The sequence below is a fragment of the Poecilia mexicana genome, unplaced genomic scaffold (assembly GCF_051168715.1).
Source record: "Poecilia mexicana isolate PSO_F unplaced genomic scaffold, ASM5116871v1 scaffold_9, whole genome shotgun sequence".
Classification (NCBI taxonomy): Eukaryota; Metazoa; Chordata; class Actinopteri; order Cyprinodontiformes; family Poeciliidae; genus Poecilia; species Poecilia mexicana.
Window position 1 is genome coordinate 6,011,346 of NW_028263378.1, and position 15,108 is coordinate 6,026,453.

Consider the following 15,108-nt stretch of genomic DNA (forward strand, 5'->3'; position numbering starts at 1 on the left):
TCTCATCTACCTTTACCTTTCTCCTCCTCCTCCTATTTCTTTCTTTGCTTATATCCGCGCTGCACTAGCAAAGTTAATATCCCTAAAACTTCATGCCACCCAAACACTCAAATGGGATTTTCCCTCAGCATTCAGTCAACTTAAAAACTTGCGGTATACTCCTTTTGTATTCTCCAGGGACTTGTTAGAGGCCTATTATGGTAATAGAAAGTCTTCTGGGTGTTTGAGCAGGCCCGTATCTCGCTAAAAAAATGAACTGAGGTTCCTATGGGTGTTTAAAAATAGTCGCCCTAGGTTCACACAAACAGCACCGCAGTGTTTTTCTCATCCTGATAAGGTCTTACATAAAGAGTGGGTGTGCTGCAATTACTGATCCAAAGCAGCCCTGAGCAGATGTAGGTCTGACTGAAGCAAAGAGGATCTGTGGCTCTGGGAAAAAAGAAGCTCTGGATTACGTTCATGGATACTTCACTTTCACAAAAACCCTGGCATTGGGTTGTTATGCTCACAGTGCAAAACATATAATTGGCTTTTTTTTTCCCTTTTACTGTTATTTTTAGCAGCAGTAAAGTCTTAAACATAAAACGTATTGATGCTCTGCTCAAGGCATAATTCAAAAAGGTAAATATCTTATGTGCAAGAATGTTTTTCGTTTGTGCATCTCCATGCGTCATTAAAAATGTATTGAACTCAGTAATTCAATTAAAAAACATAACTTGTATATGTATTTCTTACACAGAGTAACTGATTTCAGTTATTTATCTTTGTTATTTCTAATGATTATGGATTATAGCTAGTGAAAACCAAAGATATGATTCTCAGAAAATAGAATATTGGCTGAAAACAATAATAAAAGGACATTTAATACAGAAAAAAGGATGTTATAACCGACACTGTCATAGGGGTGAGTAGTGTTATCTTGACAGTTTCCCCGCAGACAGAAGTGTCCAAAAAGGAAGATAGAGCAGAGCTTGGAAAAAATTATTTTATTATTGAGAAGCACCTTTATGTAAAGATCCTTTATGTTTGCATGAATCATCTCAGTTTTAGCTGCTTTTACTGTGTAGAGTATGGAAAGTGATGATGTGTCTCGTGCTTCTCAGTGATATATATGCCATATATGTGGTGTGTACTGCACTATTCTCTGTGGGAGTTCAGCTTTAGATGCTTGGCTCTCGGATCTCAATCTCAACTTGGGTTTATCATCCTTCATTGAATCACACCACAGGGGACCAGGCGGCTTAGCATCTCCGAAGGCCAAAAAGCTCTTCAAAACATCAAAGCAAATACCACACACTTCCAACCATATTCACACCTTCTGGGAGGTGCTGCTGTCTCAAAAGATGCAACAGCAGCAATCAAAAAACAAAAAAAACATGCAGAAATATAATTATACCATAAAATGAAACAGATGATGGTGAGAATGAAATTAATCTTTCAGTAAAGGTAAAAAAAAATAGCATGTAAAGAGATATTAAAATAATTTTTTATTCTTGCTTTCATTTGAAAAATAGCCAAAAATCCCCCTGCTGATTTATTCCTTCAACATTGAACAGCTTTGTTAAATTCTGTATTAGCTTTGGTGGTTTGACACAAATGTTTAGCTACACTCATGAAAGATTTAAAATAACACATATGTTTTCTGTCTCTGCCTCCCACAGAGTGAATGACTGTACAGGACAACTAGTGGAATCGGTCTTGTATGTCCTCCATACTAGTAGCTGTGTTTTTATTGACCATAAAATTGTGCAAAACGGTAGACATTTCGAAAATAAATTAGCAATATTGTAAAAACTAGGATAAGGTGCTAGGATAAGGTGGTTTATTTGGCAAAACTGCAACTGATTTTTTTTTTTTTGCATCACACAAGTCACATGATCAACAATGTGCAAACCACGAAGAAGACAACGACTGGAAGTAGTTTGAGGATCATGGCAAAGCATGTTTTTTAATGGCAAAATTGTATTTTTACAAAATCCGCAGATTATTGACAACATTTTGTAATGGAAACGCAACTAATGCAAAGGGCTACACAACAATGCAAAGCATACATCAAATGATAGAAAGGTTTAAGTTGAAATCATAAAAAAGGTTTTTAAACTTATTGAAAACTGTGTGCTTTATGTGTTATGCGCTCTTCTCTCCAGGTCATTAAGATAAGATTTAGCCTGAGATGCTGAAAGCTGTGGACATTGTGAGGCTGCCATGGTTGACACACCTCTTTAATGTCACTCTGGGGCAACCAGGTTGGAGTGATGGTGGTCCCAGAGAGTGTGCTCCACTTCTCAGCCTCCCATTTCTTACTCTCTTTGGCTTCGATTGGCTGTTGAACTTCTCGTTCGGTGTGGCTTTCATCTTGGCCATGTAGCAGTGGAAAAAAATCTTTCCCCTCACTGAATTACTGAGGGAATCCTGGGAGCAGAGGTGGGTAGAGTACCTACAAATTTTACTCAAGTAGGAGTGGCACTACTTCAACTTATTTTTACTGAAGTAGACGTAAGAACTAGCTTTTCAAGAAATTACTCCAGTCAGATAAAATAAAAAGTATTTGGTATAAAGTCTCCACAAGCACTGAGATCACAACATCAATTAGTATTTTAAAGATCAAAATGAAAATACTTTGTATAAATAACACAATTGGAACATAATAACATCAGGCAAAATAAATATTTTCATGTTTGCTGTTTAGACTCAACAAGAACTGTTAAAATGAACATTGAAAAATGTTCTTTGAACCAACTTAAAAAATACTCTAATTTGTTACAGCTGCCTTTTTTAGGTTTGTTCAAGCTATAATTTCAATTTCAGTATTATTCCAAGCAGAGTGATATATTGAGCAAATCTAATAAACAAATGAAACAAATTCTCTTTTCACTGTAGAACATGAACAGACTTTCAAATCATCAAACTGAGAGTGAAGAGAAGAAAACCTCCCACACCTTATATTGTGAATTATATAGAGAAGAACAAAAAACAATGTTAAATATGTCATTAAGCCAAAATAAAAAGCTGGTTGTCTGCTTCAATCATAAATTCTATGTTAAGGAGCATTAATATTTTTTATTATTATTTTTTGAACATCAATGCGTATTTTTATAGTACTGGGGTAAATATGATTATTAATTTTTAAAGTATTTTAAATAAGCTCATGACAGTTTTTGGTAGATTTTATTAAGATGTGATTGTTGATAAAAGTTAAAATATCCAAAGATGATTGTTACATTTTTGTGTTTAATCAGGCCTAGGGACAAACAATACAGTATTTGATTTCATAACTGTCAGAAACTTAGAGTGATAGGCAATCTATAGGCAGAATGTTTGCATTAGATAAGAACATTTTTATGTCAGTCATTCAACACTTGAGTCTTAACTATGATTTAGAGAAAGGTGTAATAATTAATTGTCCTTAAAACGGAACAATTCAAGTTATCTGTGCAAACGAAGACCAATATTACAGCTATTCACTGGGATAAATGTTCCAGCAGAAGCAGTTTTTTAATTAAGATTGAGTCACTGTTAGGGATTGCATATGATTCCAGTTCAATTAGGGCTCATAATTAAGTAGAAGTGGGATAATATGAGGATATTTAGAATTTATTTGGTAGAATGTGGAAAGAATTTGTATATTTTTTGTTGTTGGCAAATTACTTTTGCAGAGATTTCACTTGGTGTGCTTACCTCAGAGAATATTTACTTTCTTTCAGCAGGAGTGTGTGTGATGTAGTTGTAAGTAGACACAAGAGATTTAGGTAATTTATTTGTTTTGCTCATGTTTCTGGAGTTGATAGGAGGTTTATTGTATTTCTGGCCTGTGCAGAAGGGGAATGTATATTCTGTAATGACTGCTACACTAGGAAGCTCCTCCCTAAGCAATTTGAGCTTGTTCTTTAAGACTTTGTTTTTCTTTTTTTATACATGCAATTTACTGAGTAACACTCACCATTAAGAATATGCTGCTTTCTTGAGAAGACGGACCAACCTTTCTGGTAGCCTCCTACTCGACTACATGAAAACCCATCATCCTAAAGTAAACAGAAGGACCTCAGGTGGATACTGCAATATTGTTATTCTGTAAACAATAAGATCCACCCAGAATTTTGAAAAAAAAACAAAAAAAAACACTGCTGACATTCAATGATTTAAACTGTACCTGCAGGAAGACATCTTGTAGCAAAAAGCAATGGGAAAACAGCTGCTCCGACTGTCACTTCGATTTGCTGTATAAATTGCATGCCCAGATGTAATCCATTGTAATACATGATTGCCAGGGATGCTTGTCCCAATGGCATAATGTCTGTTCCATGGACATGCACTTGATTACGAAAAACCATTTCCTGGAGTTCTGCTGCAACATCATGCATTGAATGAGACACTGTTTCCTGCCATCATTGATATTCCATGTTTCGCTTTTCAGCTGAAATGTTTGTCAAACTGTCATGTTGTGTTTTTTTTTTTTTTTGGCTTGGGGCCTATCCATTTGTTGCAGTTCTGACACCCGATAAATTCACCGGTGCAGCAGTTTTCATTTACAAGATTTTCTGGCTTTGCAGTGAATTGATAACGTTTCTTTAGAGTTACCCTTCACTTACTTAATAGTTGTTTCTTAGCAAACTCAGAGGCAGAGATAATTTCAAGCAGAATTTTAATTCAGTTTACCTAGACGACCGCTCTTATCAGCTGCATACTTTCAACAAGCTATACATTATTTAGCAACCATTTGATGTTTGGCTTTCTTATTTTCTCAAAACTCACTCAACCGTTTTTTTCATCAGGAAGCAATTTTTTTGCACCAATCTTACCTTATGAAAGCCCTGAATCTAGACTTGTGCCGAACTACACGGATGTTACAACAGTGACTATATAGAATACATCTTTCATTGCGTAACACAGTACCCTCAATCGGCACCCATAACAAAGATATTTCAAAATTCTTTCAAAAATGATCTTCAGTCCATTTGTTATAATCTTGCCACTGGTCATTTTAGAAGAGTACTTTCATTTGGTAAGTGAAAAATGTAACTTTTTAAGTATTTTTTTTTACAAAACCAGTGGCGTTGCATTTCCTTTGGCGTACCTGAGTTTAATGGTTCCAATCTGGCAGTTTTCTTCTGTGACATTTTACAAGGATGGCGCTTGCAGAGACAAATCTTTGATCATTCCTGTTTGCATAGTCTCTCTACATCCTCCAGAGTCAGGGGTCTTCTAAAATCATCTCTTGTTTGTCGCTCCTCTCACAGGTTTTCCCTGTTTGTGACCTGAGATGATCATGGAAAACATTTGCTGCTAAACCACTGCTGTTTCTATTTAAGTGGTTGTAGGTACGTGTCTCGTTAACACACCTACAACCACAGCTCGTTTTCTGGTAGAGGCAGCCGCATCTTTATTTCACATCTCTTTGCTTTTTCAGAGTTCACAATGCCATCCTCTTTAACAAGATTGCAGGGCCTTTGAAAGAGAAACCAGGTTCACACACAATGGGTTGTGTATGTAGAAAAGTTCAATCTAACACGATGCCGCAAGAAAATGAAAGATGCTCTGATATGACTTCCTTATTTATTTAGTTCTGCAGCACATGCAGATTCATCGTCACATGACCAAAGTTGCCATGAAGTCTTTTGACATGCGAGGAAATTTGTCACATGGCCAGATCATGACTCTATAATAAAATATAGTCAAAATTGTGTTTGGTATGTGCACAAAGATATGGAACAGTTTGCAAATATGTACAACTTGTTCGATCAGTAGTTGATTTGTGAAACATTTTGAGAGTAAATTTACAAATGCATTGCTTGGGGACTAGGAAATACATCTACTGGGAGGCTGCACTTTTCCTTTCATTTATAGAAGCAAAGCCTATTCCTTCTAAGCTATTTTTGGTTCTTGCACTTCGGATTTTGGCAACCTAGAACACATGCGAGAGGTTTGATTCATCCCTGTAAAATCCACGACCCAAGGCAGAGAGCTCTGCCCCCAAAATGTTGCTCTGATTTCCGTGTTGTTCAGGGGTATTCGTTTTATTTTTGCTCTTTTCAGTTAACTAATAGAATCTGTTCTCTTAAGCTGCCAATCCCCTCAAATAACTATGACTCAGGCATTGATGCACCATAACAAATGGGTCTGTGGAGGCTTTTCCCCTTTCATATCCTGATTTCTACCAAAACCTCAGCTTGTATGTGTGCTTGTCTTCTCTGCAGAAATCCGCGAGGCCTTCAAGGTTTTTGATCGTGATGGAAATGGGTTTATCTCGAAGCAAGAGCTGGGAATGGCCATGCGTTCTCTGGGCTACATGCCAAATGAGGTGGAGCTGGAAGTCATCATCCAGAGACTTGACATGGATGGTAAGATTCTTGCTTCCTTTTTTCTGTTTCAGAAAAACACCTCCAATTTGTGCTTTTTTTAGCTACTTAAATTGCTTTTCTCAAGGTCCATTCAAACTGTCCTTGCTGGATCCATTGAGCCCAGCTAAAAGTTCCTTTGTAATCAACATTTATGACCATAGCAGAGACTTTGCTCAAAATAAGTGCTTGTCCGAATGGTTGTTAATAAAATCGCTGTATGTGAAAAATTCAGAAAAGTTTAAACTATGATAAGTCTAAATTAAAATATTGACAAATGTATTAATCTTTGAACATGAATCTCTATTTTATTAAATTAGTTGACAATAACTTGTTTTATTCAACAATTATGTTATTTATGGACCTTGGCTGACTAGTTTCCTGACATCGCCTCTCCCAGAATCACGCTCTAACCTGGATTCTTACTCTGACTCAGAAAGAACCAGCAAACCCACCAAAAAGCCATCCTTAAAAACAGGCCAGGTCAAACTTGGCTCACTTTTCTCTGAGTTGTTTAAGTTTGTAAAATGTTATCTCCCACACCCAGTCACACACTCATGCTCAGTGCCACTTGGTTTCTTACTAAGTGAATCACTTCGTTCTGAAACCTAATTGAAAAACCACAAAACGTCCAAAATTTAGTGCCATCAGAGAACATTGCCACCTGTCCACAGCAGAAAGGTCACGTTGATGGAGCAGAAACACCAGCAGCTACTTCTGACCCAGTAAGGTGTAGCTGTTCTGGTGCAGAAAGCAGATCAAAGCTGGTTCCAAATGCTGGTCAACTTCCTTTTACTCTCCCTCTCAAAATAGTATCAGAACTTAACAACTGTGCATAAAAGCCATTTGTCTAGACTTACAAGATACAAATAAACCTTCAATCTTGTTTTAGTGTAATTATTTTGGCATCCAATTCATTAGTCATCAAACTTTTCCCTTTTCACTTGTAGTTTGAAGCATACACTTAGTGTTAGAGTCTTCAATCGTTCAATTTGTTTGTGTTTTCATATATTCATTGAATAGACCTTGGATAGATTAAAACCAGCATTTTAGTATTTTGTCCATTGATTAGCATTTCCTGTTCCTGTTCTGCCTTACAATCCATAACTAGAGTATTTATTTTAGTATTCATGTAAAAAAAAAAATCTTAGTCACAAGAAATACACAATCATACCTACAATCTCATTGCTTCTTTTCCTTTGTATTAAGGATGACTTAATGGACAGGAAAAGACCTGATCCTTTTGATTTATCTTTCTATAGATTTTAATAGTGACTGGTTCAGAAACACATTTCAAGAAAACTTATTCGAATCCTCTTTTCACCCACAAATTGCCTAACTGTAGAATAATTCCTGTGTTTTTTTTTTCTTTGCAGGCGACGGCCAGGTGGACTTTGAGGAGTTTGTTACTCTTTTGGGTCCAAAGCTGACAGCAGCCGGGATGCCAGACAAGTTCAACGGCACTGACTTTGACTCAGTTTTTTGGAAGGTGCTTATTATTCAGACGTTATTTTCTCCTCAAGAGGCAGAGGGGTTGACAGAAGAGTCTCAGGTGTTGCACATTTCCCAGCAAAGAGTCATTTAATGTCAGACAAAAAGTGGCTCTAATTGTCATGTTCTCTGGGGCATTAATAGGATGACTTCATTGTCATGACAGTGTTACTGCTTTGATCATCATAGCAAAGTAATTATAAAATTATTTAAAGACATCATATTAGGTAATCATCTTCTCAGGTTGACACTGGAATGGAAATTAGCGTGGTGATAACTGCTCCTGTTGAAACGGAGCGAATAATGGAGGTCTCTGAATATTTGGTTCATCCACTGCATGATGATAAAACTCTGCTTGGAGAAGGAAGAACAGAAAGGGCCACATGTAGCCGAACAGAACATTACGTAAGCCGTGTGGTAGTTTCCATCGTTTGCTGCTGGATTGTTCACACAGAGCCTCCAGTCACACCGCCGAGCTTGGCTCAGGCTGAGCTGAAAATAAGTAAAACACAAACTCTGTCCAAACAGCTGCAGAAGCCCGATAGGAGAAATGTTGTTTTTAGTTTTAATAATAGATCATTATTTGTTAAGTTTAAAAAAAAAACATATTTGTGTATTATTCAATGGGAATTATTTTATTTTGGGATAATAATTTCTGCTTGCCACATTTGAGGTGAACGAAGGATTGGCAGTATCTTAACATTTGTTTAATATAGCTACAGTTTTAGCTCTGCTTTCTGTTTTCTATATTCATACACTCACAGACACATCCTGGCAACCATGATGAGTATTTTAGTACTTACTTACAGGTACATATCAGTCTGACTTGAGATCAGCCACGTTTACAAGTTCTTTTCAGAAATAACCTTTCAGCAGGTATTTTTTATTAAGCCCAGATTTCTCATTGAAATGATGTATTCCAATCTTAAATGCCATATTTCCATCAGTTGTAAGCAAGAAAGAAAGGCATGAAAACATCAGTTTGTGTGTAATTAATCCATATAATGTGTTTCGTTTACTGACTGTCTCCATTACATTAGGAGCCACTTGTATGTTGGAAACAGTTTCCTTTCAATTAAAAAAATAATGTTGCTTCAATTTTCTAACAGCATGACACCAAATTAACTTGAAGGCGGGGGAGCTCTTCCTAGATATTGTGAGCTGTAAATAGATAAATTTCAAACTCACGATTCTTCTGCAAGAGCTTATCATCACTGGCAAAACAGGATTTGTTTTCACTTCCTTTCAGTGGTTGTTGAAAACTTTTATTCAAAGATGCATGTTCAAAGCACCAAACTGCAGCATATATATATATATATATATATATATATATATATATATATATATATATATATATATATATATATATATATGTATATATAATTTTAAATGTATTGCAACCTATTTCAGAATTTTTAAACAGAGAATTTCAATAATAAACCACTCATGTGGCGGTAAGTTAATTAAGCATAAAACACATTTTCATGATAACCGAGGATGAAAAGTTGTTTATTTTAATATCTAGTGAATACACAGCTTGTTTTTTAACAGTTCGGATTTGAATATTTCATCTTCAGATAAGAATACTTGTTTTCTTGAGACATGAATATATTCAAACTAGGGCTGAAACGATTCCTCGAATGATTCGAGTACCTCGATTACTAAAATTCCTCGAGGAAAATTTACCTGCCTCGAAGCTTCGTTAATTTATGTTTTATTAGTTAGCGCACCGTGTTCCGGCCGGGACTTCATTTGCGTTGCGCGGAGCTCTCACTTCCGCCTCTGAGTTGTTGACAAAAGCTAAGTCTCAGCGGCATAAAGTCCAATCTTCAAGATTGGCCCGTGGGGATTTTATTGATTGATGATAATGCCCGACTTTTTATCGTTTTTGGGGAACCAATAAGCATCCTTAAAATGACTGGGGGAATGCCTGGAGTACGGCAGCATTTCTCCTCCGGGGCTGCTGGTTGAAAGCGAACGGCGGGAAGAGCGCTGAGGTGAGCGGATAGCCTGAACAGGGCGGGCGGCTGAGTAGCTGATGCTTACCGTGTAAATGTAGCTTTACCGACGAACCGCACAATAAATTTCATATCCCGGTCTGAAGAAACGGGTGGCGGAGCGCATCGTACATGGCTGGTAGATGAGTTTCTGAGTGTGACCAGTGAAGGTGTCGTAAATATCCCGTATTGCTTCCCCCCGTGTTCGTCCCCCGGTCTAACGGTTCGTCAGTCCGCTGGTCTATTTCCTCCCCTCCACCCCATGTTCGTTCATTCGCCCTCTCCTCCCACTCCAGGCGGCATTTCCCGTATTTTCAAACCCAAAGCGTGACAGGTTAGGTGGCAAGGTGAGTTTAATTAATCTATTAAACTAACTGAAGATGAATACATAAACTAAAAGCTGGATTGTAGACATTTTTTATAAGCATATTTGTGAGCCTGCCTCTTTGTTATTAAATTCAATATAATTTCAGATTTTTCTATAACTTTTCTTCTGGTTAACTTAGAAAGTGAGCTGTTATTGTTACAGGTTAGTTTTCTAAACTACAAAAAAGCAACTGTTAGGGATGCTCAAATATGAAAAATTGGACTGATATTGATATCTGATAGTAACACCGGTATTATGCCAGATTTACCAATATTTCATTTTATAATTTTTTTTATCCGATTACTCGATTAATCGTAAGAATAATCGATAGATTACTCGATTACTAAAATATTCGTTTACAACAGCCCTAATTCAAACTCATTAGGATCGTTATCTCTCATTTCAGCTGGGGGTTTTCCATCTGGACTTTGCATTTTTCCCCGTGTATGTAGCCTATGTGGATTTCAGGTTAATTGGGGACTCACTAATGAGTTTGTGTGCCAATGGTTGTTTGTCTCTGTGTTTCTATCTGGCTTACCTATTGCTACCTACTTATGTGACCACTGCATCTGTGCTTTATCTTAGTTTAAGTAAGATGTAATTTGCAAAACATCAACTCTTCATGTCAGTAAATGAAGTGTGTCCCCTATGATGTTTCCCCATTTAGTATAGTGTGTGTCTACTGGGATGAAGAATGTGAAATGATCATTGTGTTGCAGAAAAGGCAAAATAGGTAACCGTTATCTTGGTGTTCATTTGTAATGCTTACCTGACCATCTGGGCTTGAAGGATCAATGTATAAAGTTACAACACACTTAAAGTAAAAAAAAAAAATACCATCAGTATTAATCATAAAATAGTTTGGAGTGCACTCCTATTGCAACCTTTTCAAACATTTCACTTGTCAAGGTGAGTGAATCTCAATATAGAGCAGACAGAGAGGAGAACTTGCGCTCTCTATCTGTGGAGCTTATGAGCAGCACATCTTCTCTACTTTTGTTCATCCGCCTTTTGGTAACTGGCAGAAAACGTTTAATTGAAATAAACAGGAAATGACATTGGAAATGAAAAGAAAAATAAGCTTACTTACAAAATAATGTGTTAAAACATCACCTCTGTGTGTTAGTTATTTTGTATTAAAGACAAAGCTGCATCATTAAGACCATCTGTGTCTGTTTGCTTTATGCATACATTTGTTAGTGTGGGCTTTTGTTTGCTGTGTGTGATAGCAATTTTGCATGTGTGTGTATCTCCAGTGTGACATGCAGAAGCTGACAGTTGAGGAGCTGAAGAGGCTTTTGTACGACACCTTCTGTGATCACCTTTCCATGAAAGACATTGAGAACATCATTATGACCGAAGAGAACCACATAGAGAACCCAGAGGACTGTCAGGTCGATATAGACAGTAAGTAGCAAACCTCTTAGCTAATCCTGTCTCTTTAGTGTTTTTACTTCTCTAAAACAAATGCATAATATGTTTGTCCATAAATATTACTGGATGTATAAGTTCTGCAAATATTCTGCAACGTGAAGCTGCTGTTTTAAAATGCAGCAAAAACTGACTTGGCTGAGAAAATATGGAGATATTTTACAAAAGAAGCCTGATTTGAATACAGACATGGATAAATTGCTCTTTTTTTACTTTTCAGATGTATAACATTTCATTATCAAATGGTTGATGGTAATAACTTTGATGCTATTGGATTTCTAATAGTTAATTAATAGATGGTATTATAAAAGAGAGTTAACATTCTAACTTTATTCTGAGATTTCAGCTCTGTGTGTTATAACTGCGCTGCTCACTTTGTTGTTTCTTCCATTTTCACAAATTGCTCCAAATTCTTCATCTTCAGGATTTCCTAAAGAGCTTCAGTCAGTCAATGTTCAATATGTTTTGTAATATCAATTTGAGAATTTTTGTCACAGTTTAATTTTAGTCCTCCTCTTTAATAACTGCCAAGTTATTGACATCTCCAAATAAATAAGTAAGTAAATACAATCTGCAGGGTGAATCCCATCTGGTGGGATTCGGTGGAAACATCGGATATAACCTGCCAGGAGCAGAACCAGAGGCAGGTGGAACAGAAAAGGTTGGAGAAAAATCAAACAAAACAAGATGAATGACATCCTGTCATCACAAATTAAGTAAAACAAATGAGGATATAAAACCTCAGAGAAGCAATTTTTTTTCTTCTTTGGGAGTTTATTGCTGGAATTCCTACTTATTCTATCTTTGTACAAATCTTTACTGAAAAAAAAGCAGACCCATTTTTTGGTCGATAAAGCATGGAAAAAGGAGTGATGTTACACTTACAATCCTTACAGAAGACTGAGTCTCACCAAATGCCTCCTATTCCATTTGTTTGTTATCCCAAATCTCTGATTTGCATTTCAGTCTAGGTGAAATTATGCAGCATACAGGTATGAAAACAAATCATTGTGGCAGTGTTTATCCCCTAACATTGTGTTTTCAATTAGATTGTTCTTACGGAAATAACAATCAGATAGCTTTCAGGCATTAAATGACGGTGGACCCAGTGGGCCTCCAAAATCTTTATTTGTCTTCCTTCTATCTTTCCTTCTGTTTTTTTTACAGGCTCCAGCCCAACACAGCAAGTCAAGCAAACCTGTGTGCGCAAGAGCCTCATATGCGCCTTTGCCATTGCTTTCATCATCAGCGTCATGCTCATTGCAGCCAATCAAGTGCTGCGAAGTGGCATGAAGTAAAGCTTGTGAGACTCTAGGGGCCTTGATCTCCACTTAATGGCTACCATAAAAAAAGAAAACAACTGAAGAGACAGTTAAAAGACTATAAAATGGACATCCCAGAACTGCAAAAGATGGTAACAGATGATTGCAAATTAACTAAGGACACCTAATGCTTGGATTTGTCTTAGTTACAGACGAACATATCCTTTCAAAGACACAAGGATCACATATTCAAAAAGACCAGTGTGTACTATTGACAATACATATCAAACTTCACAAAACCTTGACTACTCATCAGCTGCTTGCATTGAGCAGAGTTACATTCAGAGTTGTGTGCACTTTTCAGACAACTGTCTTGGCTGTCCTGTTTTGTATTTGTCTAGTTTACCATGTCACCTGGCATGAAGGGAAAAAAAAAACATTATCTAAGAGAAACCATTGGAATGTTTTCTGAATTGTGTTACAGAGGCTCAACAGGATTAAGATGTGCTGGTAGATACGGCATTGTTCAAAAACAGCAGGGATTGAGAATTATTTGCCGAGAGTCAAAGATCACGGAAAGGGTTTGCTTTTAGTTGATTGATTGTGTGTATGGTTTCATTCATTTATAGTCTGCTGGGGTTCAATTTAAACTCATCAGAGCTGAGATCAGCAGGTGAAGATCTCAACAAGACAGAATGTGACAGAAAAGTGACTGGTCAAAGAGAGGTGGGACACGCAGAAAACTCTTCGCACTCTGATCTGGAGGCCTCAAAGGAGTACTATCGTCTATGCATGAAATGCATGGATTTAAACAGTTGTCTTGATACATTTGTAAAAATTCTTAATGTATGAATCATCATCACTGTGTTGTTTTTATTAAGGTAAAAACTGTGAGCAAGATGTGTGGTAAAAGACCTGGGTAGATAAAATTCAAGAAAATTCAACTTCAAGACAAAAACTGGTTGCTTTTTCGAAAGGAAAAACAAATATTTTGGAATAGCTTAGCTACTAATGTTTTTGCCCTGCCTGGCTCTCAGTCATCTTTCTCCACCACAAGGCAGCAAATGCCTTAAATATAAGTCAGCTGTTATGCATTCAAGCCAATCTGGCTTGTGCTTAGGATTCAAATATGAGCGAATGTACTTATTCATTTTTTTCTGTCCGTATACAGCAATAAGTACTTAAAATGAATGTTGTGAACTGCTGTGAACAAGCAGTTCTTCAGCTGTTACTGGATCTACCTGTAGTAGAAAACTGTTGAAAAACCGAGGTTTGACAAAAGAATAAATAATTAATTTTGATGAGAATGGGTTTGAAACAACCAAAACGAGGTGTAAAATAATGCAATAACAAAAGATTAGCACCCCATGCATTAGAATTTAGTGTAGATTTGGATTCATGTGCATGCATTTGATGATGTCTGTTAGTCCTATTGTCAATTGCAAAAGCAAAGGAAGACATATTACATTTTAAATTGCTGAGAGGCCACATGGCATATAGACTCATGGAGACTCAATATTTAAATCAAGATGTTCTGCATTTTTCCTTTTGCAAGGAAATATTTTGTTCTACCTTCATTTAGATAACAAATCACAAAAAAGGCTTAAAAAAGCAAGGAAATGAAATGAAAGACTTCCACTCTCTCCTCCATTTTTGACTCCATAATGCAAAAATCTGAATTATTTGCATCCAGTGATTACACTTAATTAGGATTGCTGAGTGGCCACTCCATGGACAGTGACAAAATTAGACTATTCTCTTGCCTGTACTGACGCAGTTGGAGCAGGAGTGGCCAGCTCAGTCCTCCACAGCTGCCATCCTGCGACTTTAGATAAATCCCTCCTCCTTCGCTCCTGAAGCAAACAAAACAAGAAAAAGCAACTTTATAAGGAACATGCTCAGAAAAAAAAAAAAGATCACTTACAATATGTACCTTTGTTCTCATTCAGCACTTTAAAGTGTGTTTCAGCACACAACTCACAGTCTTGATTGTGCAACCATTTCTTGGAAGAGTGTTATCATTAACAAACTTTGTCATGGATGTATTTATTTTTGATAAGAATGTGACAGAACTGGTATCAACTGAGGGCAAATCAGCTTTTTTTAGGAAGGGGTCATTTTCTTGGAATTTTAAACATTTGATCTGTTGCCTTATTTTTGTTAACACTGGCATTGTACATACACATGGAAATCTGTTCTGTGTATCACTAATCAACAGACCTAAT

General features: G+C 36.7%; 1 protein-coding gene across 2 annotated transcripts in view; it reads left to right on the forward strand.

Moving 5' to 3' along the window:
* The window catches only part of cabp7a (calcium binding protein 7a), a 39,213-nt gene extending 26,232 nt beyond the window's left edge, over window positions 1-12,981 (forward strand). The window contains exons 2-5 of one of the 2 annotated variants that reach the window (XM_088008486.1): window positions 6,195-6,338; window positions 7,712-7,824; window positions 11,447-11,601; window positions 12,796-12,981. In XM_088008486.1, coding sequence (XP_087864612.1) covers window positions 6,195-6,338; window positions 7,712-7,824; window positions 11,447-11,601; window positions 12,796-12,919 — 536 coding nt within the window. In that variant the 3' untranslated portion in view covers window positions 12,920-12,981. Of the gene's footprint in view, window positions 1-6,194; window positions 6,339-7,711; window positions 7,825-11,446; window positions 11,602-12,788 lie in introns of both variants that reach the window. The other variant, XM_014985695.2, reaches the window with a different exon arrangement.
* The last annotated feature ends 2,127 nt before the right edge of the window (window positions 12,982-15,108 follow it).